The sequence below is a fragment of the Heterocephalus glaber genome, unplaced genomic scaffold, assembly GCF_053883595.1.
Source record: "Heterocephalus glaber isolate CG9 unplaced genomic scaffold, H.glaber_assembly_v1.0 deba00000470, whole genome shotgun sequence".
Lineage (NCBI taxonomy): Eukaryota > Metazoa > Chordata > Mammalia > Rodentia > Bathyergidae > Heterocephalus > Heterocephalus glaber.
Window position 1 is genome coordinate 6,361,307 of NW_028258145.1, and position 23,928 is coordinate 6,385,234.

Below are 23,928 nucleotides of genomic sequence, written 5' to 3' on the forward strand. Positions count from 1 at the left end.
CACTAGCAAGGATAAGATTTTGGTCCCACATGTGGGCTCTTTCTTCTTTTGTTGCCCTTCAGGCTGCCTTCCTTACCCCAAAGACTTTGTTCCTCTCCTCCAGTGCTCCTCCAATTCCTCTCCTTCAGTGCTCCTCCAGTTGCTTTCAAAAGATGGAACTTGCTGCCCAATGTAGAGCATTCCTCATGTGTCATTAAAACGTCTACTGCTCATGCCACCCCTCTTCCACCATCACTAAATTGTAAGGGATTATAGGCCTGAGGCCAGTATAATATAAGCCAGACTCTCCAAGGCTCCAAAAGGACCTTTTGATCATTTTATCCAATCCCTCAATCTCACATGTTAGAAAACTGAGGGACTCAGGGGATACACACTTGCTCAAGCCCTTATCCATCAGAAAAGAAGAACTCAGATCTCCACCCTCTAAGTCTGTGCTTCTCCTCTTTGAGCTTTGCCTGAATACAGCTCATCACTTTTCTTCATTCCCCTTGCTAATACTTTCATCATTTACCTGTATTTCCAGTTGGTCCAAGTCCTTAATGACCCTGAACACTCAAGTTATATCCATTCAATCCTCTGCTCTTAACCCTGCTCTCTTCTGAGGTTGAAATCCATTTCTCTAAATATTTCTGCACAAAAAAATAACCTAGGCAATAAGGCAATGGACAAGCAGTTGTCATAGTCCACCAAACATCCTTGTCTAACTAAGCTTCCCTAGAATTGTGTGAAGATAACTGCCAGCCCACTGTACCCTAGGAAGATGAGCATTCATATTCTGTGACCTGCTGAGCTCAGGACCACACCTGCTGCTGTGGTTTGGCAGTGACCCTAAAATTCATGTGTTACACACAATTCATGTGTTAGACACTTCATCCACAGTGTCACAGTGTTGGGAGGTGGGATCTTGTTATGGTTAGGTGGGGAATGTCCCCCTGACCCTCATGCACTCAGAAGGGGAGCTTTATAAAGGTGATTGGACCATGAGGTGCTACACTCATCAGTGGATTCATCCTCTGGCAAGTTCAGAGGCTGGGTGTGCTGTTGCAAAGTGGGGCCATGTAGGAAAGAGCAGTCACTGGGGCTGAGCTAGAAGAGGGGTTTATCTCCTTCCCTGGTTCTCTCCTCTCCCTGCTTCCTGGCCTCCATGACAGGAGCAGTTTTCCATGGCCCAGGCTTCTCTGCAATATTGTTTCTGTGGTTAAGTCAGCAGACCATGGACTGAAACTCCTGAAACTGTGAGCCAAGTAAACCTTTCCCCCTCTAAGGTATGGTTGTTGGGTACTGTGTCTCAGGGACAAGAACAGACTTCTAAGTGGTGATAGGGCATGAAGGCTCTGCCTCATGAATGGATTAATGCTGTTAATTACCGGGATGTGTCGGTTATCACTGTAGTCGGTTGGTTTAGTTATTGAAGGAGTGATTTCCTGATAAAAGGATGAGTTTCACACCCTTCTTCCTTGTCTTTGTCTTTCTCCCTGTCATGCATTTATGAGTGCACACACACACACACACCCCACACATACACACACACACATGCACACAGGCTTGCCCTTTTGCTATCAGCTGATGTAGCAAGAAGATCCTCATGGAGACCCCTCAACCTTGGACTTCTTGACCTCTAGAACAATAGCAAGTACATCTCTCGAGCCAGGGATTTAGCTCATTGACACTCCCTCTGCCTTGCAAGTGCAAGGTCATGGGTTTGATCCCCAGTACAAAAAAAAAAGTACATCTCTGTTCATTATAAATGACCCCATCTTAGGTATTCTGGTATAGTAACACAAAAGGAGCCAAAAACACTTGCTATCTGGGCCCTGAAGAGCTAAGGCCAGGCCGCCTCTTGCTTGGTATGATGGGGAGTCTAGTCTAGACTGTTTTCAACCCCTACATGGTATCCTTGACCCAGTTTTGTCTTCTGGTTCCACCTCACCTGCCTTACTCTCTGCTGCATTTTGATTCTTTAGTGTCCTCCAAGTGGCCATGTGTTCAAGGCTGAGTGCCCAGAGCGGTGCTATTAAAAGGTGGTGCACACTTTAAGAGGTGAGGCCTTGAAGGAAGTCATGGGTCACTGGAGGTTTGCCTTTGAAGGGGACAGTGGGAACCCACCCCTTTTTCTTCCTTTGTGTCTAGCCACCATGAAGTGAATGACTTTGCTCTGCCACCTCCTCATGATTCACTACTTCACCTCAGCCCAGAGCAGGGGTGCTAACCAATCACAGGCTGAAGCCTCCAAAATCATGAGTCACAAGACACCTTTTCTTTTTATAAGCAATGTTCACAGGTACTTGTTATAGTAACGGAAAACTGATTGACACACTCTATTTCTCAGGGTTCCTGAACTGAATCCTCTGTCCACTGTGGCTGGTCTCCTTTTTCTTTCAACTTTTCATTCTTTGTCTAAGCAAATAATTTTTCACCTGGCCTAAAATGCCAAAGGGCTACTTATTTTCTAGTATCCCATCTTGATTAGTGTTTTGGATGAGTTAATTTGTGTCCTCAAATAGATTCTTAAGGACAAGGGCCAAGACATCTTCTTTCTGGCATGGTGTACTGACTGTACTGACTGCACACAGCTTGTTGCAGACCAGATGTTTGTGTCTTCCTGACTCAAATTTAGGCTCTCTCCCCTTCCTCAGGTGCCTGTGTTTGGACATAGATAGGGCTTTAAGGAAGTACTTTAGATTAAATTAGGTCCTTAGGGTGAGGCCCTGGTGGATAGGGTTAGTGCCCTTATAAGAAATAGCAGAGAGCATGTTTTCCCTCTATCCTTTGCATGCACCAAGGAAAAGTCATGTGAAGACAAAAAGAGAAGGTGGCTGTCTATAAAGTGGGAAGAGAGGGCCACCTCAGACCACCCCCTCGCTCTATGCCTATTCAAATTCCTTCCATCATCTCAAGCCCCGTTCTATTTTCCCCAAGTCCCCTCTAAAGAACCAAATAGTTCAGAACCTTGGTCTTGGACTTCTAGTTTCCAGAATGGCAAGACTTTCTGTCACAGTAGTCCCCCCTGCCTTATCTATAGGAGACACATTCCAAGAAACTTGGTGCATGCCTGAAACCATGGATAGTACCAAATCTCATCCATACTGTGTTCTTTTCAGGTGCATATATGGGGTAAAGTTTAATTTATAAGTTAGGCTAAGTGATTGATTAATAACAATAATAAAAGGTAATTATAAGACTATAGTGTACTAAGTTTAAAAAAATTTATATGAAATTTATTTCTAGTATTTTCCATTTTCTATTTACATGTGGTTGACCTCAGGTAACTGAAACTTCAGAAAGAGAAATCATGAAGAAGAGGGACTAGAGGATGCAAGGCACCCATATGTGGAAAGCTACTATGGCAGCTTGGTCTATTGTGTGGCTGTTCATTGAAAACCTGGCTCCCAGCTATGGGGCTGGAGAGGGGTTTGAAGATGGGCAGGTGTCACTGATCCTGCAGGAAAAATTCATTAAATCTGGTCCTGGGCTCAAAAGGAAATCTTCCTTTGTCACTACCTTCCAGCAACTCCCATCTTCCTCTGCTCATGGCAACACCCTTGAAGTCTCAACAAGGCATGGAACCACAAGCAAATCTTTTACTTCTTTGTCTACCCTACCATCTGGCATCCCATCCAATGCCAAGTCTTAAATAACCTACTTTCCAAGACCTCTTTCGCTCCTCAGCAATAGGCTTGACCACCCTGGCCTGGGTTCTTGCTCGGCCTTCTCATTTCCAGTCTTCAGACTATCTAGAAGAGGAAACAGATGCTCAGAAGTCAAGCAGACTGAGCAAGATTGCACAACTGATACATAGTAGAGCTAGGGTTTGACCCCAATTCCATTTTTCCTAAATCCATTATACTCAACAATAGGCCTGCTTGCTGCTTTTTCCTGGGATTTACAATGTTCTGCTTCATGCTATGGCTATTTGTGGAACTATCTTATGCGCATTACCAATCAGGCTGTAAGCTCTCCCAGGGCAGGCTGTGTTGCTTTTCCTGACAACAGGCAATGGTGGGAGACCCTTCAAGAGTAGGAACTGACTTTAAAGTGTGAAATAACTGTCCCAACAGTGACAGAAGAAAAAGCAGCTTAGGAGGGAGGGAGACTTAGAGAAAGCCCATAGAAGGAAGAGATGGTTTTGAGCTGGGCTCGAGGTGATGGAGGGAAGAGGTGAGAAGGTGGTCTGAAGTGGGCCTTGATGTCATGGCTTTAGAGTTGAAGCTATGGAAGGAGCTGCCTAGGGGGAGGAGTACTGGCATTTGTGTATGGGACCACCTATGCATCCTGCCTGGTAAGGCACTTCTTCCTCTTTTTTCTGCCTCAGCCTCCTGAGTGCTGGGATTATAGGTGTTCACCACCATAGCCATAAATGTCTGTCTTGAGTCATTTATTTTCCAATATGTGGAGTAAAATAATATAATAACACATGTAAAGGACTTAGCACATTGCCTGAGCCTAATATGTGCTATGTATTACTACAAATAAACACTATTAAATATTATTACTAATAATATGGTTTGAACATTAAGAAGTGCATGAATCTAGTTCCAATTAAATTATTTAACCTGTATTCATACCTAGGTGATGCAGTTGCTGCTGACCAGAATAATTTATTTATTTATTTATTTATTTTTTTGAGACAGGATCTTGCTATGTAGCCCAGGCTGGCCTCATACTCATGGCAATCCCTCTGCCTCAGCCTCCCTAGTGCTGGGATTACAGGTGTGTGCCACCAGGCCCAGCCAGAATCATTTAAAAGGACTAGTAAATCCAAGAAGCACTTTGGTTACTGTGATTTATCAAATCAGTGAATACCAGGCATCCTTGGATATGTCTTAAGCCTGAAAGAGATTTTTCAGGTCGAAAACTTTGAAATTTAAACTGGCAGGAAGTAGGAAGGTGCTGAACCTAATCTGAGTGGAACAGACCACTTGAGTGGCATCAGACTTGAATTTTGGGATGGGTTCATAGGGAGAAATCCCCGCTCCCCTGACACAGCTCCCCTGACACAGCTCCCCTGACACAGAATGGGCGTGGGTTCATTGCTTATCTTTCTGTACTTTGGTTTCCTTACCCTAGGGCTGGGAATTGTATGTAGAACACTCAGCACTATGCAGGTGTGTAAGGTGGGTACAGTAGGTGATGATAACAACTCTATTGTTGGTGAAGCCCAGGGGTGAAGGGCCTTGGATTTGCAGGCAGGTGGGGCCTTGCTGTCAGCAAGCTGCAACTCGCAGTAACCATAGCTTCATCTGAGAACAGGCCAAGAGGCCCTGGACCTGAAGTTGGGGGTTAGCCCACAAGCTGTCAGGTACCCAGCGCTGGGGAACCACTGAATATTTTTGGCTGGTGCAGGAATGTGCTAAGAATGACTGGATGAAACAGGAGAGAACTCTGCCTAACTGCCTTCCAGCGTGAGAGGCTGCCTGTCTTGACCCTTGGTGACCTCCAGGTACAGAGTCTGAAGCCCCGCAGATCTGGGAGTGCGGCCGGGCAGATCGCGGCTGCTCGCGCAGGGCCACTAGAAGCGAGGGTCTCTGGGTGCATGTGTACACATGCTCAGCATGTGAGCTGGCAGGGCAAGGCCAGAGAGAGGCCCGCTCCACCCAGGCGGACCGGCTCCAGCCCTCTCCACAAGAGCCACGGAGTCCCTCCTGCCTCCTGGCTTTGGGGTCTCTGGAAGGGTCCCTTCTCTGGTCATTGTTACTGCGAGGTGGGAGCGCGTTGCCCCCATCCAGGACGCTTTTCGAACCCCTCGTGCCCCCGAGACCAGCACCCCCAGAGACAAGGCCTGGACCCGCCCCTGATGAATATTCATGAGGCCCGAGCGGGGCGGCCACTGTCCTGCTCCACCGACCCTTATAGTCACTACGCCCGCGCCCAGTCCGCCATTGCTTGGCCCCACCCCTAAATGAATATTCAAGAAGCCCGCGCGCCTCCAGACTTTAGTCCGGCCCCGCCCCTGCTGAATAGTCGAGTACCCGGGTGCCTGCCCAGCCATTGTTCGGCACCACCCACCTCGATGAATATTCAAATAGCCCGCCCCGCCGGCGACTGCCCGGCCCCGCCCACCCTGGTGAATATTCAAGACGAGCGCAAAGCGCCCGGCGCCTCGCCTCCCCGCGAGCTCCGGGCGTGAGCGCGTTTCCGTCCGTTCTCCAGCCTGCGAGGGGAAGGGGGAGCCGTTTTCTGCGTTCTGCGTTTCGAGGTCCCGGTCCCGCCCCGCGTCGCCGCCCCGCCCCGCGTCGCCGCCCGGGGATCTTTGTCTGGCGGCCTCGCGCGCGCTCGCTGGCTCGCGGCTTCTGGGCGCGGGCCGGTCCTGAGGCGGCGGGCGACGCCCGGGGCCATGGTGTGAGCGCCACCGCCGCGCACGCTCGTCGTGCCCCGCACCCGGCGGAGCCCGGGCGGGACCGCGGGAAGATGGCGAACGACTCCCCCGCCAAGAGCCTGGTGGACATCGACCTCTCGGCGCTGCGGGTAAGCGGCGGCTGCGCGGGCGCGGGCGCGGCCCCTTTGTCTACGGGCGCGGGCGGCGCAGGGACACCGGGGCGCCGGCGACGGCGGGTTCCCTCCTCCTCCTCTGCCCGCCGGGCCCTGGGCCGCTGACCCCTCCTCTTCTCCCTGCAGGACCCCGCGGGGATCTTCGAGCTCGTGGAAGTGGTCGGAAATGGCACCTACGGACAAGTCTACAAGGTCGGTGTGGGCGCCTCCTTTGTTCCCGTGGCGTGTGGAAACTTCGTGCTGAGGACCCTGGGGGACGGAGCCTCGCGGCAAGGCCGCGCCCGGGGAGGGCTCGCCCTGCAGCCGCTGCTCCGCACCCCGAGGGGAGACTCGCCCAGGTCTCTGAAGACCTCATTTCCTGGCTGTGCGATAAAGAAATCGGCCACTGTTAGGCATGCACTTTTTTTTTTCCCCCAGTGAAATTGAAGAGGATTTCTTTCTTCCCCCCAAGACAACCTGCGTCTTTTTCTTTTTTCTCCAAATCTGGCCTCTGAGTGTGTGTGTGTGTTTGTGTGTGTGTGTGCGCGCGCGCATTAATATTTGATACCGGCAGACCTGGCCTGGAATCACTCTCAGCCCCTGGTTCCTTGGCCTTAGGGACATTGTCATCCCATTTCCTGGCTGCCCCAGGGCTCGAGGTGGGGACTTAGTATTACCTGGGATTGCTTTAGAACTCCGCCCTGCCTCGCCTCCTTCCCTGGATCCGAAGCTGGGCACAGATTTTGGGGAAGCAGGGAGGAGTGTGTTTGGGCAACAGGAGCAGGAAGAATTACTGTGTGGGGATTATAAAATGAATTCCAGGAATAACCTGTTTGACAGCTGTGTAATTGAAACAGAGATGAGGGAGAGGAGGCAAGGATGCCCTGGTTTCACACCCACCCCAGGTCTTTCCCTTTAACTACCCCCCCCCCCAAGAAACTAAAGAATCTGGACACTGTGAGTCCGAGCTGAGTAGCTGACACCTGATGTGTTATTCATTTCATCCGTGCACATTTGTAGAGCTCGTGAAAGAGCTGTAGGTAATGGAGGCACAGGCCTCGAACATTCAAAACAGAATGCTACATTCTCCCAGACTTGATTTGTTGCTCGTTATCAGAGGTTTTCTGCGAGTTATCTGCTCGAGGGGAGTTTTCTAGCTTGTTAGAGTGGGCACAAGGTTAAGTTAGAAAAGAAAATGATCTTATGAAGCGAGGCTTTGTGGCTCACCATGAAGAACTGTCATTGTCTCATTAAAAATGGAAGGGAGGGGTTTGGAAGCTGACTGTAGACGTTTTCTTAGGCAGAATGAAGTGTGGATCCTATTGTCTGCTTTCTGCTTTCTGAACAGCGTTTGTCTATCCCTTGAAGCATCTCCCTACCTCTGACTGCCCCAGCAGGCCTGGGCCACGACTGGCCGGCTGGCCTGTGGTGTGCTGGAGTGTGTCTCCTTTGGTGATCTTAACTGAATTAGCGTGTGTTTCGCTGGTTAACTGTTGGGGCCCAGTCCAGATTTTTGAATTTGAAAGGAAGCCCTGTTAACTTAAGCCTGCTGGGCTCAACTGAATTTGGGAGGCTTTGGAAAATTTTGGAAAAGACTGTTGCAACTACTGAGTGCCTAGTTATTGGCTGAGAGACGTCCTCCCCAACCCGTGTTTGTTTAAGCACTGGGCGATTTTTTTCTAACCCAGTTTTTCTAGCCAAATCTAAATGGTGAGTATACTCTTCCCAGCCAGTTAGCCAGAGCTTGTTTTTGACCTGGTTACACAGTAGTTGGATTGTGTCTTCCTTGGTCAGCATGGATGTTGAGGGCAATGCAATAAGCCAGCAGGCTTTTTGAAACTAAGAAAAAGCAAAGAATGGGACCTCAGTATGAATGAGGAATTGGTTTTAAGAGTTGGGTGCTCTTTATGGTGTCAGTTTGGGCAGGTCCACTGTGGATTTTCCCTCTTCATTTCCTCCTCACTTCCAGCTCCCATCCACAGAGCTATTCCAGGAGATTTGCAGAGTACTACATTTGGAAAGTTTTTGGGATACTGGCAGTGACAGGAACTCTTGACTACAGAGTCTGTATGTACAGTTGAGCAGTTCTCTAATTATGTAAACCTCAGGATTTAAGAAATGTGTATAAAAGTTGCATGTAACGCAGAACTAAGCGGCATTTGAGATTTTGCTCACAAGAGGTATTCTCGTTATCTTGGAAAATTTCAAGAATCCAGGAAGAGTTGATAGCTCAGTTTAACAGTTATCTGCCCCTGACTAATCTGTTTCATCTGTAATCATCTTCCCCCCTTTTATTTTAAGGGAAACTCCAGGTACCATTTCACCCATAAATACGTTAGGATGTTTTTTCCTTTTTTAACATCATCACAATGTTACTGTTACACTTAGGCAAATATCACAAATCCAGTGTTAACATTTTTCTGATTGCCCCCTACGTGTCTCCAGACCTGTTTCTATCAAAAAACTTCTCCAGTGATGATGAACTGTCTTCAGTAGAGACAGGATCTCTGCTTTCCTTTTCAGTGTATGATTTTTAGAGCCATTTACCATTATGCATAGGGATTTATTTGGGATTTTTGTTGGTTCATTTGCACATGGTGGTTTTAGTTTATTGCAATTAATTTGTTATTTATGTTTTCTTTTTATTTGTTTATTGGGTTTTTTTTGAGACAAGGTCTCGCTATATAGTCCAGTCTGGTCTTGAACTCACTATGTAGCCCAGGTTGGCTGAGAAATCATGGCCATCCTCCTGCCTCAGCCTCCCAGAATGCTGGGATCACAGGCATGCACCACCACACCCTGCTAATGTTTTCTTTTTAGAAGATGTGATCTCCTATAAAGCAGAATAACCTGTAGTCCTAATTTATTTTAGTATTGTGTTTTCCATTTTAAAATTTTTTCTAGGAAGTTTTTTGTTTCTAGTGACAAGTTGCTTAGTTTGAAGGGATTGTATGTGAAGGGAATGAGTTTAAAATTTCTTGAGTTTTGATGTTTTATGAAAATGGCTTTTTTGGGAATATCTTTCAGTTTTTTAATATCTCTGAAAAAAGTGAATTCAAAAAGAATTTGAAGACAATATATTCTTTGTTTTAGACAGATTTATTTGTAACCTTACATTTTTGTGGGATTTTGGGAAAGGATAGTGATAAGTTAAAGCTTTTAATTTTTTTTTTTTTTTTCTCGTGAGGCTGGGGCTATAGCTAAAGTTGGGCCTGCCTAGCATGTGCCGGGCCCTGGGTTTGATTTCCAACCCTACCCCATACCCCTCATTTTTTTTTTTGCTTCCCGTGTGCTTGTGTAGAGGTGGTTTCGAGAGAGTGAAGTTCTCTTCACAACGTTACATTCAGAGTATCAATTTTTTTAAAAAAGAAACGCCCATATTCTGTATGTCTGCTTCCTGATTCCACAGGTTGAATGAATATGGTGAATTTCAATTATTTTCATTACTAGGAATAGTGATAGTGTGGAAAATTAAAACAAGAAATAAGTCAAGTTTATTATTTTGGAGTTTGTTAATTATTTTTTGACAGTTTTTGTGTTTTTCTTGAGGTGATTACTGTTGTTTTATATTTTGTGAACGTGCTGCTCCTGAGAAAGAAAACTGAATCTTGAAAGGACTGTTCAGCTGTGTGGCACATACCTGTGATCCTAGCACTCTGGGAAGCTGAGGCGGGAGGATCACAAGTTCAAGACCAGCCTGGGCAACTTAGCAGCTTAGTGAGAGCCTATCTCGAAATTAAAAAAAAGAATAAAAAAAGCTGGGGATGTAGCTCAGTATGAAAGCTATAGGTTCATGCCCTGGTACTGGAAAGAAAGAAATAAAAAAGGTTTGTATGGAGTCATAGGGTTATTTGTTAACAGTGTAGAATCTAGCAGGTGGAATGTCTGCAGTAGGGCTCATTCAGAGGAGCAATGACAGGCTTTATGGAGGACAGTGTGTCTGACCCCTCTGCAGAGCTCTGTCCTGGAAGTTTGGACTGGAGAGTACCCCAGTCCCAAAGACTTGGAAGGTAAGGGGTCAGCACTCAAGAGTTTGCTCATACCCCCTTGGGCACTGTGTGATTCTGTAGCCCACAGGTCACAAAGGCAGGAGAGAGTGTGTGGCAGAGGGGCTCAGAGTGACTTTTGAGAGTGGCAGGAGGTTTAGGGAGAAGTAGGAACCTCGGGGAGGCACTTTTTGGGCTGGAGTTTGGGGCATATTCTTTAAGCATTGAGGAGCCTTGGGATTAGCAGGGGAAAGTACTACAATTCCTTTGACGGTTCAGCAATAAAATTTCCTATAAATTGTGTGGCTTTTAAAAATCCTGACTCACATTTTGGAGCAGACACTTCAGCCTTGTGAGGGGTTCTCTGACTGTTCCAAGTGTGACAGGTCTTTTTCTTTTAGGAGGTGCAGACGTGCAGATGTCCAGACCTGGGGTTTTCCCTGGGAGGAGGCTGCTGTGGGGTGGCATGTCCAGGCTTGTTCCAAGACAAGGATTTCCTTCCTGCTGGGAGGATCCTGGACCTTGGGAAGGTGGGGGCATGCCAGCTTGTTAAACAAGTATTGGTGTGTAGCTCTCTTAGGTAGCAGCAGCTCACATCCTGAAAGCTGTCCCACTAAATTAGAAATGCTAAAAGTTAACAGAAAACCCAGACCCCTTGTTGGTGGTGGGGTCTTTAATTCCGTGTTGATTGGGACTTCATAATAAACATGTATTCAGTTGTGTAGCTGCAGACTTGCATTTTGCCATTTTTTAAAATCATTGTTGAATACTTGTGTATTTCTACATATGAACATAATCTAAAAGTACTGTTCAGACACTCTTGGTACAGTGCATGCTTCCGTACATTGAGCCTGGAGGAGTGGAGACATTTTTGAAATGTCTACTTTTGAAATAATGTATCACTGATCAGGCTGCCAGGCTAAAGAATGATCATCTGAGGAGTTCATTTTCAAGGAGCTAAAAATACTGAAAATTAAGTACACTTCACCTTACAGATAGATGCCTTAACATAGAAATTTCATACACTTTTGCCTTTGGCTTCCTTGGTAAGTATGTGCCCAACTGGTGCAAGCAGCTGTTTGAGTCAAGAGCTTGCCCGCTCTTGGAGCTTCACGTATTCTCAGTCTCTTGCAGCTGTGTTTTGGTTATGATGCCTGTGCTGTTTATTGGTATCAGTGCCTTCATTTGCCCTGTCCTTTATTCTAGCCATTTAAAAAATTGGCAGATACCAGTAAGGTATTTAAATAACTGCGTGGGTTACTGCTTTTCAGACACAGAAAGTGAAGGCATCAAGGCAGAACTGATAAGAGTGGTCACCCGGGAGGTTCTCCACCTGGCTTGGATAAAGGTTAAGTATGAGTACTAACTGAAGTAAAATGTACAAAAGCCCAGACTGCTTGACCACTGTATTAGAGTCAAGGATTTACTCCTTGGCAAACATTCAAAATCCCACTACTCATTTGGAGTGTGTGATAATTTGAAGGGCTGAAAAGATTTTTAGGTCACTTCTTTAGCTTTTTAGTAAGTGTTTTGAAAGTGTTTCTGTCACAGTTGATGGATATAAAATGAATTGCAGTTCATTATATAGGATATTTTATTGCTTCTCGGCCTTTTGGCTAAGATCAAGTGTATATAGGATATTTACAAATAGATACTTTGGAAATTGATTACAGATAAAATTGCTCACTAGTTGGGTTACTTGTGATGCTAATCTGAATTATGAGGTTTTTAATATTTAATTTGGGGGCAGTCACTTGATTATCCAGGTAGAGAGTCCCATGTATTTACTTGACTTGAAGACTTGTAGATGCTGTGCTCTAATAACATAAGAATAGAATCAATAAAATTTCTGGATGTGTGGAAGGATAGCTAGGAAGAGAACTAAGGAGGATAGAATAATGTTGTATTTACCACCAGTGTGGTGGTAAATATGTTCTTGTGTTTATACTGTTTTGTCAGTGTTTACCAAATAGAATATGATTTTTTTCCCCTGAGGTTTATTCAGAGTTATGGTTTAGATATAAAATGTCCCCAAAAAGTTTTATGTGTTCAGAGGTGGGACTTGGGGAAGGTGATTGCATCCGTGCTCATCAGTGGATTAATCTGATGAGTTCATGGCTGACTGTGCTGTAGGAGGTGAGGCTTGCTGGAAGAGGTGGTCACTGGGGCATGTCTTCGAAGGGCGTATTCTTGTCCCCAGCTCTTCCCGTCCCTTGCTACTTTCTGGCTACCATGAATTGAGCAGCTTTGCTCTCCTGTGCCCTTCTGCCATGCTGTTTCTGTCTTGGAGCCAATTGTGCATGGACCAAACCCTCAGAAACCATGAGCCAAAATATGAGGTGTGATCGAACAATAGTGTTTAAATTAAAACATGTATTACAGTAAAAGACACGTTGCTTTTTATACTTCCCCTTGCTTCAGACAGACTTCATCATTCTTACCACTTTCTGTTTTTCTTTTTCTTTTTTTGGAGACAGAGTCTCGCTATGTAGGTCAGGCTGGCCTTGAACTTGCAGTGATCCTCCTGCCTCAGCCTCTCAAGTGCTGAGATTACAGGTCTTTACCACCATGCCTGGTCACCACCTTCTGAAGCAGTTCTCGAAGTCCTCATTCATAAGTGTCTTTAGTTATGCTATTGTAGTGGCCTTGGTGTCCTAACTTGATTCAAATTGTTTACCTTTCATGGTCATTTTGACTTTGGGGAAGAATTTTTGGGGAAGTCTCAGGGTGGCAGGCCTGGTGAATAAAGTGGATGAAGACACACTGTGATGTGTTTACCAGCCTGCCTTTCCATCAGATGGCACTTAGCAGCAGTGTTCACTGTATTTTTGATCACATCTTGCAAAGACAACACAAAAGAGGACTTCAGAGCTTCTTCAGAAAGTGGCAGGAACAGTGAGATAAGTGTGTTTGAAGTGAGAAGCATTGAGGGGGATTCATGGGAATACTGTATGTCTTTTACTATAATAAGTTTTTAAATTTGTGACAGGAAGAGACTGGTACATTCACTAATAGCGACTCCTGGCATTATTCAGAAGAAAAACTGCCTCCTTGGTTAACTAATTAATAACATACTTTTGTTATTTGAGAGATACTTTTTCTGGTAAGAATTTTGTGGGAAAGGCTAGAATAGTAAGTTTTAGAACTTCACCAGTTTAAAAACTGGGATCTTAGAAACTTGATATCTATAAGTGAGTTCCAGAGACAAGGTGAAAAATGATGAAGCATCCAGCAGGTATTGACCTTGCTGTTGGTGGCGCTGGACCGTTTTCTTAATTCCAGTGTTGAGTGAAGAGGGTAGTGCCTTTGTCCCCCTGGACTCCACCCACAGACTCAGCTTCAAGCCCTGCCTCTCCACACCTGGGGACCCTCCGCCCAGCAGGCTGCACTAAGACTGAATGGGCCCGCCCTTGGGAACAGCTCCCGTTGAGCTCTAAGGCTTCGTGGCTTGACCTCACCAAGGCTTTTCTGTATGGTAAAATACAACAGAAATAAATGGATAGAAACTGAAATGAAGACTGGTTATTGCTATCAGAGTTGCAGAGTTTTTACCTACAGTACCTAATCTTAATTTCTGAAGAGGCCTTGCTATGTGTGCCAGTGAGTAGGCCAGGTTTTGAGGGTCACTGAACTATCAAGTTGGACTTGGAGCACAACTCTCCCTCAGCCTGGTGCTCTGGTGCCCTGAGCTGTTGTCCCAGCTCAGCTGTGGTTCTCTTATGTATGATGACAGACCCAGGACTGGGGAACCTGAGCTCCTGTGCTTCTAGGTTTGAGCCTCCAGCCAAATGTCTTTGACTTCAGGGGATTGTAATCTCCTAAGCTGTGGCTGAATATGGGCAAATTAGCCTATAAAGTCTAAGTCATTAAAGGAAAAAGGCCCACTTTCACAAGATAACTTTGCAGACCTTCTGTTATATATGAAAGGCCTTAAAAGACTTATCACAGTCCTGAACGTGTGTAGTTATAATCAAGTGACTCTGAAATGCACATTTCACACCTCAGTCTGTCACCCAGAGGTGCCATTCTCAATGCTTTTGGCTGCTACATTGGATATTTACTACCATACTTTTAAATTATAAGCTTCGGTGGCTGTTTCTCAGTTTATCAGTTTTAAAGCTTTGTTGACTTCCTGTAACAGTAGTTAACTGTAGTTCGATAATATTGCATGTTTGGCACCTCTCCCTGCCTCTTCCCTTCGATGAGTATATCATAATTTTGGGTTAAAATGACACAGTAGTTGTTTATATCATCTTGATTGTGCAGATACTACTTAATGTGTGAGCCAATCAGGTAAATATGATTACATTTCCTTTTTGCAACAGTACCCCTCCCCTCACGTTTCTTTACAGTGGTGTGTTTTCTGTGCACCTGTCATTACTTTTCCTCTTCATATGCCTTAAAAGATAAATGCTAGAGGAGTTTAGTCTCTATCAGCAGTTTTTCCTAATGCTAAATATATCAGATAATTTGTTGTTTCAGATACCCTTTCATTTTTTTGAAGACAAGGTATCAGTCACTATGTAGTTCAGATGTCTTGAATTCACTCTGTAGCCCAGGCTGGCCTTGAACTTCCTGTGATCTTCCCGCCTCAGCCTTCTAAGCACTTAGATTGCAGGCCTGTGTCTGGCTCAGATAACCTTTTTTTTTTTTTTTTGGTACTGGGGATCGAACTCGGGTCCTTGTGCTTGCAGGCCAGGCAGCGCTGGAACCACTGAGCTAAATTCCCAGCCCTCAGATAACCTTTTGATTCCCATTTTTCCACCCTCGAGAAACCTCAGAGCTGGGCAGGTATGAGTGCTCTTGGTCCTGTTTCTTGGATGCCACAGTCTTCTCTCTCTTTTTCTTTTTTATTTTGGTACCAGGAATTGAACTCAGGACCTCACGCTTACGAGGCAGGTGGCGGAACCACTGAGCTAAATCCCTGGCCCACTTTTTTTTTTGGTGTCCTATCTCGTTTTTCTGAAGCACATCCTCCAGTAGCTATGTAAGAAAGGATACATGGGCTGAAAATTTGAATTCTTTCATGGCCCCAGATCCTTCTGTCCTCCACCTTGCCCGGTGTCCTCATCTGGAGTGGGGATCTTTCATGAACGAGTCCACTGGTTTCCTGTGGGTATGAAGTGGGTGTGGAATGATGCTGGATAGTCACCAGACTGAGGCAGAGGAAGGGGTACATGCTTTTATTGCATTTCCCTGACGTTAGCCCTGCACCTCCTTTGATGTCATTGTTTCCAAGTGACCATGTTGTGGGGGCCACCTGTCTCACTTCTGATGCCTTCTCAGTAGGTGTTCAGTGGGTCAGGACTTTTGCTCTTTGTGAGTCTGTTACTGACCTGTCTACTTCTTAGCTGCCAGAACCTGGTAGAAATGATCTCTGCTGCATCTCCGGTCCTGTATCTCCACCTTTTCACCTTATAATCATTTTTATGGGTGTTAAGCCCCATGACTTATGATCAGTCTGCTGTGTTTGACTGGAAGTTGTGTCTTTGGGTGTTTTTGTTTTTTTTTTTAAGTAGATGGAGTCTCGCTGTATAGTCCAGGCTAGCCTTGAATCACCATGTAGTCCATACTTGGCTTGAATTTGCAGCAATCCTCCTGCCTCAGCCTCCTGAGTATTGAGATTACAGGCTATGTGTCTTTGATTTTTAACTTATGGTTTTGGTCAGGCATTTTTTTTCCTTTTCATCTAAAATAACACCAAACAGTGTCAACAACAAAACGCAAATGGGGCCAGCTATGTCTATGCTAACATCAGATTTGGGAGGAGTAAGCCCAGGGCAATGTCCAAGAGGAAGGTGGGGAATGGAGGTGAGATAGAAGGTGGTGTGTGTCATGTATTAGCCTGCTGTTTGCTGTTTTGAAGCCTTCAAGAGATAAAGGAAAGTTTTTATTTTTCAATAGTTTTATTGAGATTTTAAAAAAATATGTCACGTGAAATTCACCCAGATCAAACTTCCATTTTGGTGATTTTTAGTAAATTTACTGAGCAGTGGAACCATTACCACAAAGCAGTTGTTGGAACTCTTCGGTCTTACCAACGAGATCATTAAACCCAAACCCCGTTACCTTCATCCCGTTCTAACTCAGAGCCCCAGAAATCATTATTGTCCTGTTTGTATAATTGTGCCTGTTTTGCACATTTTATTTAAGTGGAATCATACAATGTGTAGTTTATTGTATGAAAGAGGTCCCTTTCACAGAGCATGTTTTAGAGATTCATCCATGTAGCTATGTGTTCCCTTTTTATTCCCACATTGTACTCCTGTGCGTAGATATACAAACCACATGCGTGCTGATCTGTGTAATGGATAATGCTCAGTAGAGTTGCTTCCTGTGGCTGTTGTAGGTAAACATGTTTAGAAGGTGGCTATGCCCAGTGTCACTGTCTCGTTCTGCGATTGTGCTTGCTGGAACCATGTGTTGAAAGAATGATGGAAGGCCAGGAATGGCCTGGTCTTCCTGCTTCTTGGCAGTGTGAGCAGACACCTGATTCTGATAACCGCACTCGATGTCTCTATTTGGCTGGGGAGCAGTCCAAAGTTGCTCTCACTGAGACCTTTCCTTTCCTCATCCTCACTGTTAGTCACCTCTGTGAGCTCAAGTCATTTCTTTAAATGTGACTGTGGCTACTTATCTCTAACAAGACAAACTACTTACTATCATTGGAGTATCAAGAAATAGAACTGGGGCAAACTGTTTTTTTCTTCTTACTGGTGTTTGGGGGATTCCTTTGTGTAATAGCCATTTGTCATGTGATGCTAAACTAGTTTTCTTTTATCCCAAGCAGAAACTATTGACTCCTGATTTTAGAAATGAAAACCTGTTACCTTTGGTCAGAGGAATGTATATGTCAGGTTAAATGACTTGCTGTGAATGAGTTCACTCATTTTCATTTGCTTCAAGTGTACTTTCACAATATTTTTCTAACTCTTATTCTGATGTTCAATTTGTGATACTTTTATTAGGACTTTTTGGGTGCATTTAGGTCAATGTAATTGCATTAAGAATTGTGTGCCTTTTGAGAATTCTTGAACTTGAGCCTATTCTTACCTGCTTGTGACAGTGGGAGAACACTGCTGTTGACTTCAAGTTTTCTTCCGCTTTCTGTTTTTGTGAGACCATGTGGTTGTTGTGCAGTTCTGTGACTTTCCAGTCTCGAGATCTCAAGGCAGAGACTACGTGTAATACACAGCAGACTGCTGTTTTTCAAGGGATGCAGATGTGTTGAGGTCCCAGTTAGATGCTGAGTGTCAGTGAGGGTTGAGGGAGTTCTCAGGGTGATGCCAAACTATTGGGAGTGTTCATTCACTCACCAAGGGGAGACACAAATTCCAGGCCCTTTCCAGTCTGTGGTTGGTATCTTAGAGCTCCCAGCTCTCTGGGCCTTTGCAGGTTTTCTCATCATCAGAACCCACTTCTCCCCCAGTTAAACCCAGGGCCTTGGGCATGCTAGGCAGGAACTCCCATGCCCCCAGCCCCTCTTCCATTCCTGTTGCTCCCTCCCTTACTGCTCAGAAAAAAAATCTGTGAATGCAGTACTTGCTGTCAGTGATTTGAGGGCTTGGTATCTGTGCTTTCGTTCACTGTCTATGGATACTTTGAGCCTATTCTGCCAGGCAAGATTCCTCTCATTCATTGCTGAAGTGCTTACTGCCTGTATAATGTGCGCCAAGACTCCATGCAAGGCTTGCTCCTGGGTGACAGTGAACAAGAAAGGCAGTCATCTCGTGCCCTTGTGCAGCATACAGCCCAGTGTGTAGGGCAGAAAGTGAACAAGTGGTTGAAGAGGATGAGGTTGCAGGTGGGGAAGAGTAGGGACTGAGAGTGTATGACCTGATAGCTGAGCTAGATCTGATAAAGGAGATAGGTATACACAGACAGATGGGTGAGGAAAAACAAAACAGTCTGTTTGGTTTAAAACAAGGCCTATACTCATCCTCTTGGTTAATACCAGACAGGAGAGGTGAAGTAAAGATAGGAAGGGTGTTTTCCATTGATAATGGTAATTAGCTGTCTCCACTCAGTTTGCCTTGAGCCAGCCAGGTCTTGGGACTCCAGCATCTGCTGCTGTTTGGTGTTCATTGGTCTGAACCTCCTGCTTCAGTGAAGCCTGTCCAGTTAGAGCCTGTGCATCCACATCAGAGGCAGAGCCCTTAGTACACCTCCGGGTGTCTTTTGTGGAGTGTCTGAATAATACCTGTTGAGTGGATGGCCTGAAGTCAGTACGTCTTGCTTCTGCACTACATGCACATAGAGAGGACTGCTTTGTTCAGCTGCTGGTACCCCGGGCCTAGGGCTGGCAGGGTGGAACACTGGGAACAGGTTTGTAATACTCAGAATAGTTTTTAAAAGTTTCTGTAATTCAAGTTATGGAAGGAAGCAATTAAAAGATGAAATTTTGCATTGCTTTTTTTTTTCTCCATTTGGCACACACAGTCATGCATTAATGAGATTATGTTGTGAGAGTATGTCATTTGATGGTTTTGGCAATTGTATAAATATAGTATACCCACACACACTAAGAGCTGTGGCATTACTGGGCAACATATCTTATAGGACCACTGTCATATTTACTGTTCACTGCTGGTGGAAAGGTCATTGTGCAGTGTATGGCTCTGTTTGCTTTTTGATGATGTGGATAAAATAATTATTTTTCTGAGCTTACTAAGTAAAATGGTTTTGTGACTGTTTTAAAAATAAAAAATTATAGGGCCCGGGATTTAGCTCAGTGGTGCTGCTGCCTGCCTTGCAAGTGCAAGGTCCCGAGTTTGATCCCCGGTGTCAAAAAACAAAACAAAACAAAACAAATTGTATAGACTGATATGTTTCTAACCTTTCTCTAATTTTACTGGAAAATAGGATGTTTCAGTTAGTAATCCCAGCCTTTAAAGTGTGAGATTATTTTTGTTTCATTTTGCTTAAGCAAGGCTTTGTCAGTCATCAGCTTCCAACATTAAATTGGATACTAGTTTGCTATCAGTTAGTTGAAAATATATTCTTAATTGTTATATGAAAAATAGTGATTTAGTGTTAAATCTTACATAGTTTTTTTCCTTGTCTTTATTTTTTTCCAGTTTTGTGAGGACTTGTTCTCATTGGTAGTTTTATCTTTTCCTTTTTCTGTCTTTGGGATTGAGTGTTTTCCTCTGATTCCATTTTATCTCCTTTGCAATTTTTTTTTCTATTTTTGTCTCCTTTGTTAGCTTATTAGCCATACCATACTTTACAGGTTGCTTTAGAGTTTACAGCACATACATTTATAATCTACTTTCAAATGATACATGCTTCAAGTAGAAGAGGCTTATGGTAGAAGCTAGTAAGTAAAAGAAACTAGTAAATGTACTCATGTGATTACCATTTGTGGTATTGGGCATTCTTTTGTGTAGATCCTTAATTCTTTTGGTATCATTTTCTTTCTGTCTGAATGACTTTAACACTTTGTAGTGTAAGTCTGGTGATAAATCCTTTTAGCTTTTGTGTGTCTGAAAACTTTTTTCATTTTTGAAAGATATTTTTGGTGGGTATAAAATTCTAGATTGAGGTTTTATTTTTTTAGATTGAGTTTTAAAGCTAGTCTATTGTCTTTCACTTGCATTGCTTTAACTGAGAAATGTTAACCCTATTGCTGTTACGCCTTTGTATGTATGTGTCATTCTTTTCAAGCTGCTTTTAAGACTTTCCTGAGTCCTTGGTTTTGAGCAATTTGATGCTTTTTTTCCCCTCTTGCTTTTTGTGTTGTGGTTTCTCAGCTTCTTATACCAGGATGCAGCAATTTGATCAGATTTTCCCCCTACTTGCTGCGCCTTTCCTTGGCTTGGGGACATTACTTGAAAATTAGGCCCCTTGAAGTTGTTTCATAGCTCCTTGGTGCACTTTATATTCAGATTCTTTGTGGGCTTCATTTTGGATAGTTTCTCTTGCTCAGGCTTCTTCAGTTATCTTTTCATCTTCAATTGTTGACTTTGTCAATAATCCCATTTAGGGCTGGGGATTTAGCTCAGTGATTCTGCCTCCTGCCTCACAAGTGCAAGATCCCCAGTTCAATCCCCCGTACCAAAAAAAAAATCCCATTTAGTATATTTTTCATTTAAGACATTGCATTTTTTTTATCTCTAGAAGTTTGATTTGGGTCTTTTTTTTACATTTTTTCCAGGTTTTAAATTTTCTCTAATTCTTGGGACACACGGGATACAGTATTATGGGTGTGTGAACATCCTTGTCTGCAGCTCATACATCTGTCAGCTTTGTGTTGGTTTCAGTTGATGGTTGTTCTCCATCTTGTAGTGGGTGCCAGATGTGAATTTCTCCTTGTTTGGCGCTGGGTATTTTTATATTCGTATGAGTATTCCTGAGCTGCATTCTGGGGTGTAATAAGTCACACAGAAATCACTTGATCCATTTAGGGCTCACTTTTAGGGTTTTTGTTAACATAGGTCTGGAGCAGTGGCCTGTCCCACATATCTACTCCCACTGCTGAGGCAACAGCTTTCTGAGCACACAGTGTGTCATGGCCTGTGGCTTCCTACAGTCAGTCTGGTGGGAATAGGTGCTGTTCCCATCCCTTTGTTCCCTCCAGTTCTTCTGAATATGCCTTGGGCAGCCTCCTTACATGCATGTGCTCATCATCACAGGGTCCCTCTGAAGAGATCTTTAGTTTTATCTCCCCTTCTTTCCCCCTCTTGTCTGAATTCTCACACTGAACTCTAGCTGCCTTGGTTTCAGCTCCTCCTTCTCACCAGAAGGCCTTTGCTGAGCTCTGTCTCTGTTTCCTCTCCTTGTGCTGTGGTCTGAAGAGTCTGTTGAGGTGAGCCCAGGGAGTTGAATATTAGCAATCCTTGTCCTTCATTGCTTGATGTGCAGTTTCTTTACCACCATTCTTTCAGAAGGTATATCCAGTCCCTGTTAACTCCATCCAGTCCCATTTCCAATGTGTCTCTGGAGTCACCATTCTCTAACATCACCAACAGCACAAGCTGGGAAAGTAGCCCTTCCTCTTGTCTAATGGGGGTACTGGAATGTAGAACAACAACCTTAGCTTTCAAAAGAGTCACAAAAGAAGGAAAAACCGTTTTGTTAAGACACAGTTCATACACACTCTTCACCCATTGAAAGCATACAATTCAGTGGCTTTTAGTCTTCTTACAGAGCTGTGCAACCATAGTGACAGTCAATTTTATAGCATTTTCACCATCCCCCAAATAAACCCCACACCCTAACCCTCCAGTGACTGACTAACCTCCTTCCCTATCCCTATCATAGGCTACCACTAATCTTCATGGCTTTTTAGATTTACCTGTTGTAGGCAATTTATATACATGGAATCAAACTGTGTGTTTTGTGACAGGATCCCCCCACCCCATGGAGATTGAACCGAGGGCCTTCACACTGAACTGCATCTCCAACCCCAGCTATTTTTATTTTGAGACGAGTTCTCCCTAAATTACTAAGTTGCCCAGGCTGGGCTTGAACTTGTCATCCTCCTGCCTGAGCCTCCCAGAGTTGGGATTAGAAGCATGTACCATCGCCATGCCCTGTTGTGACTGGCTTCTTTCACTTAGCATAATGTTCTCAAGGTTCACACATCTATCAGTATGTGTTAGTACCTTTATTGCTGGATAATATTCCAGTTTGTGTCTATACCACATTATGTTGGTTAATTAGTTGATGGACGTATGAGTTGTTTCTGCTGCTGGGTTGTTAGGAATGCTACTGCTGTGAACATTTGTATACAAGGTTCTGGGTGGGTTATGGAATTGCTGGGTTGTAGGGTTCCTCTCTCTAACCTTTTACAGACCCTTCAGATTGTTTTCCAAAGTGGCAGTACCATTCGCAAGCCCACTGGTAGTATGTGAAATTTTCAGTTTCTTCACATCTGTGTCAATACTTATAATTATCTGTCATTTTCTTTATAGTCTTCTTAGTATGTGTGAAATGTGACCTCATTTTAGTTTTTTTGATTTGCGTTTCTCTGTTGACTAATGGTGTTGACCATCTTGTCATTTGTTTGTTGGCCATTTGAATATCTTTGGAAATTTTTTTCAAATTCTTTATTCATTGTTTAAATTTTAGGTTGAAAGAGTTCTTTGTGTTCAAGATATAAGTCCCTTGCCAGGTGTATGCTTTGCAAAATTTTTCTCCCATTCTGTTCATTGTCTTTTCATTTTCTTGATACTGTATTTTCCAGAACAAGGTTTTAATTGTTTTGAAGTCCAGTTTAGTTTGTCTCTTTCTTCTGCTAGTGCTTTTGGGGTCATATGTAGGAAACAATAAGTTTTATAGTTTTAGCTTTTAACATTTAGTTCTTTAATCCACTTTTAATTATTTTGTGGATGGTGTGAAAAGGTGCTACTTCACTCATTTGCGTATGGATATCTGGTAGTCTCAGCATCACTTACTGAAAAGATGAATAGTCTTTGTTGAATTTTTTTAGCATAGTTGTCAGAAATCAATTGACCTTGAATGTAAGGGTTTCTAGATCTTTCTTGCCCCCTTTTAAGTTTCTGGACTCTTTATTCCATTGATTCCTGTGCCTGTCCTGTGTCAGTATCACACTGTCTTTACGGTGCTTTTGTAGTGATTTTTGAAATTAGGAACTGAACCTTCTAACTTTGTTCTTCAAAAGAACCTGTTGAGTTTTTTGAACTTTTTACTAATGGATGACCTTAATGTGTACGAGTTGATTTTTTTGCAGTTACCATAAACTTTATGAGTTGGTACTTTCTCTTCTCAAAATTAAAATCTCTACTGTTAGACTAGTGTCTGTTCATATACATGCATACATCATGCATCCACTGGACCTCATGTATTTGTAAGGAGCATCTAAAGACATTCCCATATCCTCTTCTGGCAAATGAGTCAAGGAATTACTTTATAATGTAAATGATGCTATCACAACCTTAGTGTTTTTATGAATTAAGAACCACATACCATAGTATAGAAGAAGAAAAAAAAATATCTAAAGAATGGAAATCAAGCCTGAAATATCTGTATGCAAAATTATTTTATGATTTCTTACAAAATACACACTGTTAAAAGTCTCTAGAATATGTGCAAATTATATGACTATATAACATACCTATTGCCATCACAAAAGTATAGTTAGATTTAAAGAAGATGAAAGGCTCTGGCCTTGGAATACAAGAAATAGCTCCTGTTAAATTTCAAGAGCTAACTAATCAAAAATTTCTGTTAAACCAAAATCTTTATTTTGCTTAAAATATTTTACCTTAGAGGAAAAATGTGGTTTGCTATTTGTGATGTTCTAGATTGAAAATGATAAGTGAAAAAGTTCCTAATCTCCCATCACCCAGCCCTACTAGCAGATACAACATCCTGGAGGTGCTTTCCGTTTTAGCTACAGTGCACAGACTCAGCTGGCCTTGTGACCAGAGTACGGTGTTTAATGTCCTTGTCTTAGAACCTCACTGGAACAACACGGCTAAACCTCAAGTGCAGTCCAGAGCATGGAATC

At 43.7% G+C, this 23,928-nt stretch overlaps 1 protein-coding gene across 41 annotated transcripts in view; it reads left to right on the forward strand.

Moving 5' to 3' along the window:
- Positions 1-6,078: 6,078 nt before the first annotated feature.
- Map4k4 (mitogen-activated protein kinase kinase kinase kinase 4) overlaps positions 6,079-23,928 on the forward strand; it is a 163,572-nt gene continuing 145,722 nt past the window's right edge. For 19 of the 41 annotated variants that reach the window (XM_013072140.3, XM_087203796.1, XM_087203891.1 and 16 more), the window contains exons 1-2: positions 6,080-6,465; positions 6,616-6,681. In XM_013072140.3, coding sequence (XP_012927594.1) covers positions 6,409-6,465; positions 6,616-6,681 — 123 coding nt within the window. In that variant the 5' untranslated portion in view covers positions 6,080-6,408. Of the gene's footprint in view, positions 6,466-6,609; positions 6,682-23,928 lie in introns of those variants that run through there. The other 22 variants (XM_087203791.1, XM_087203734.1, XM_087203737.1 and 19 more) reach the window with 3 other exon arrangements.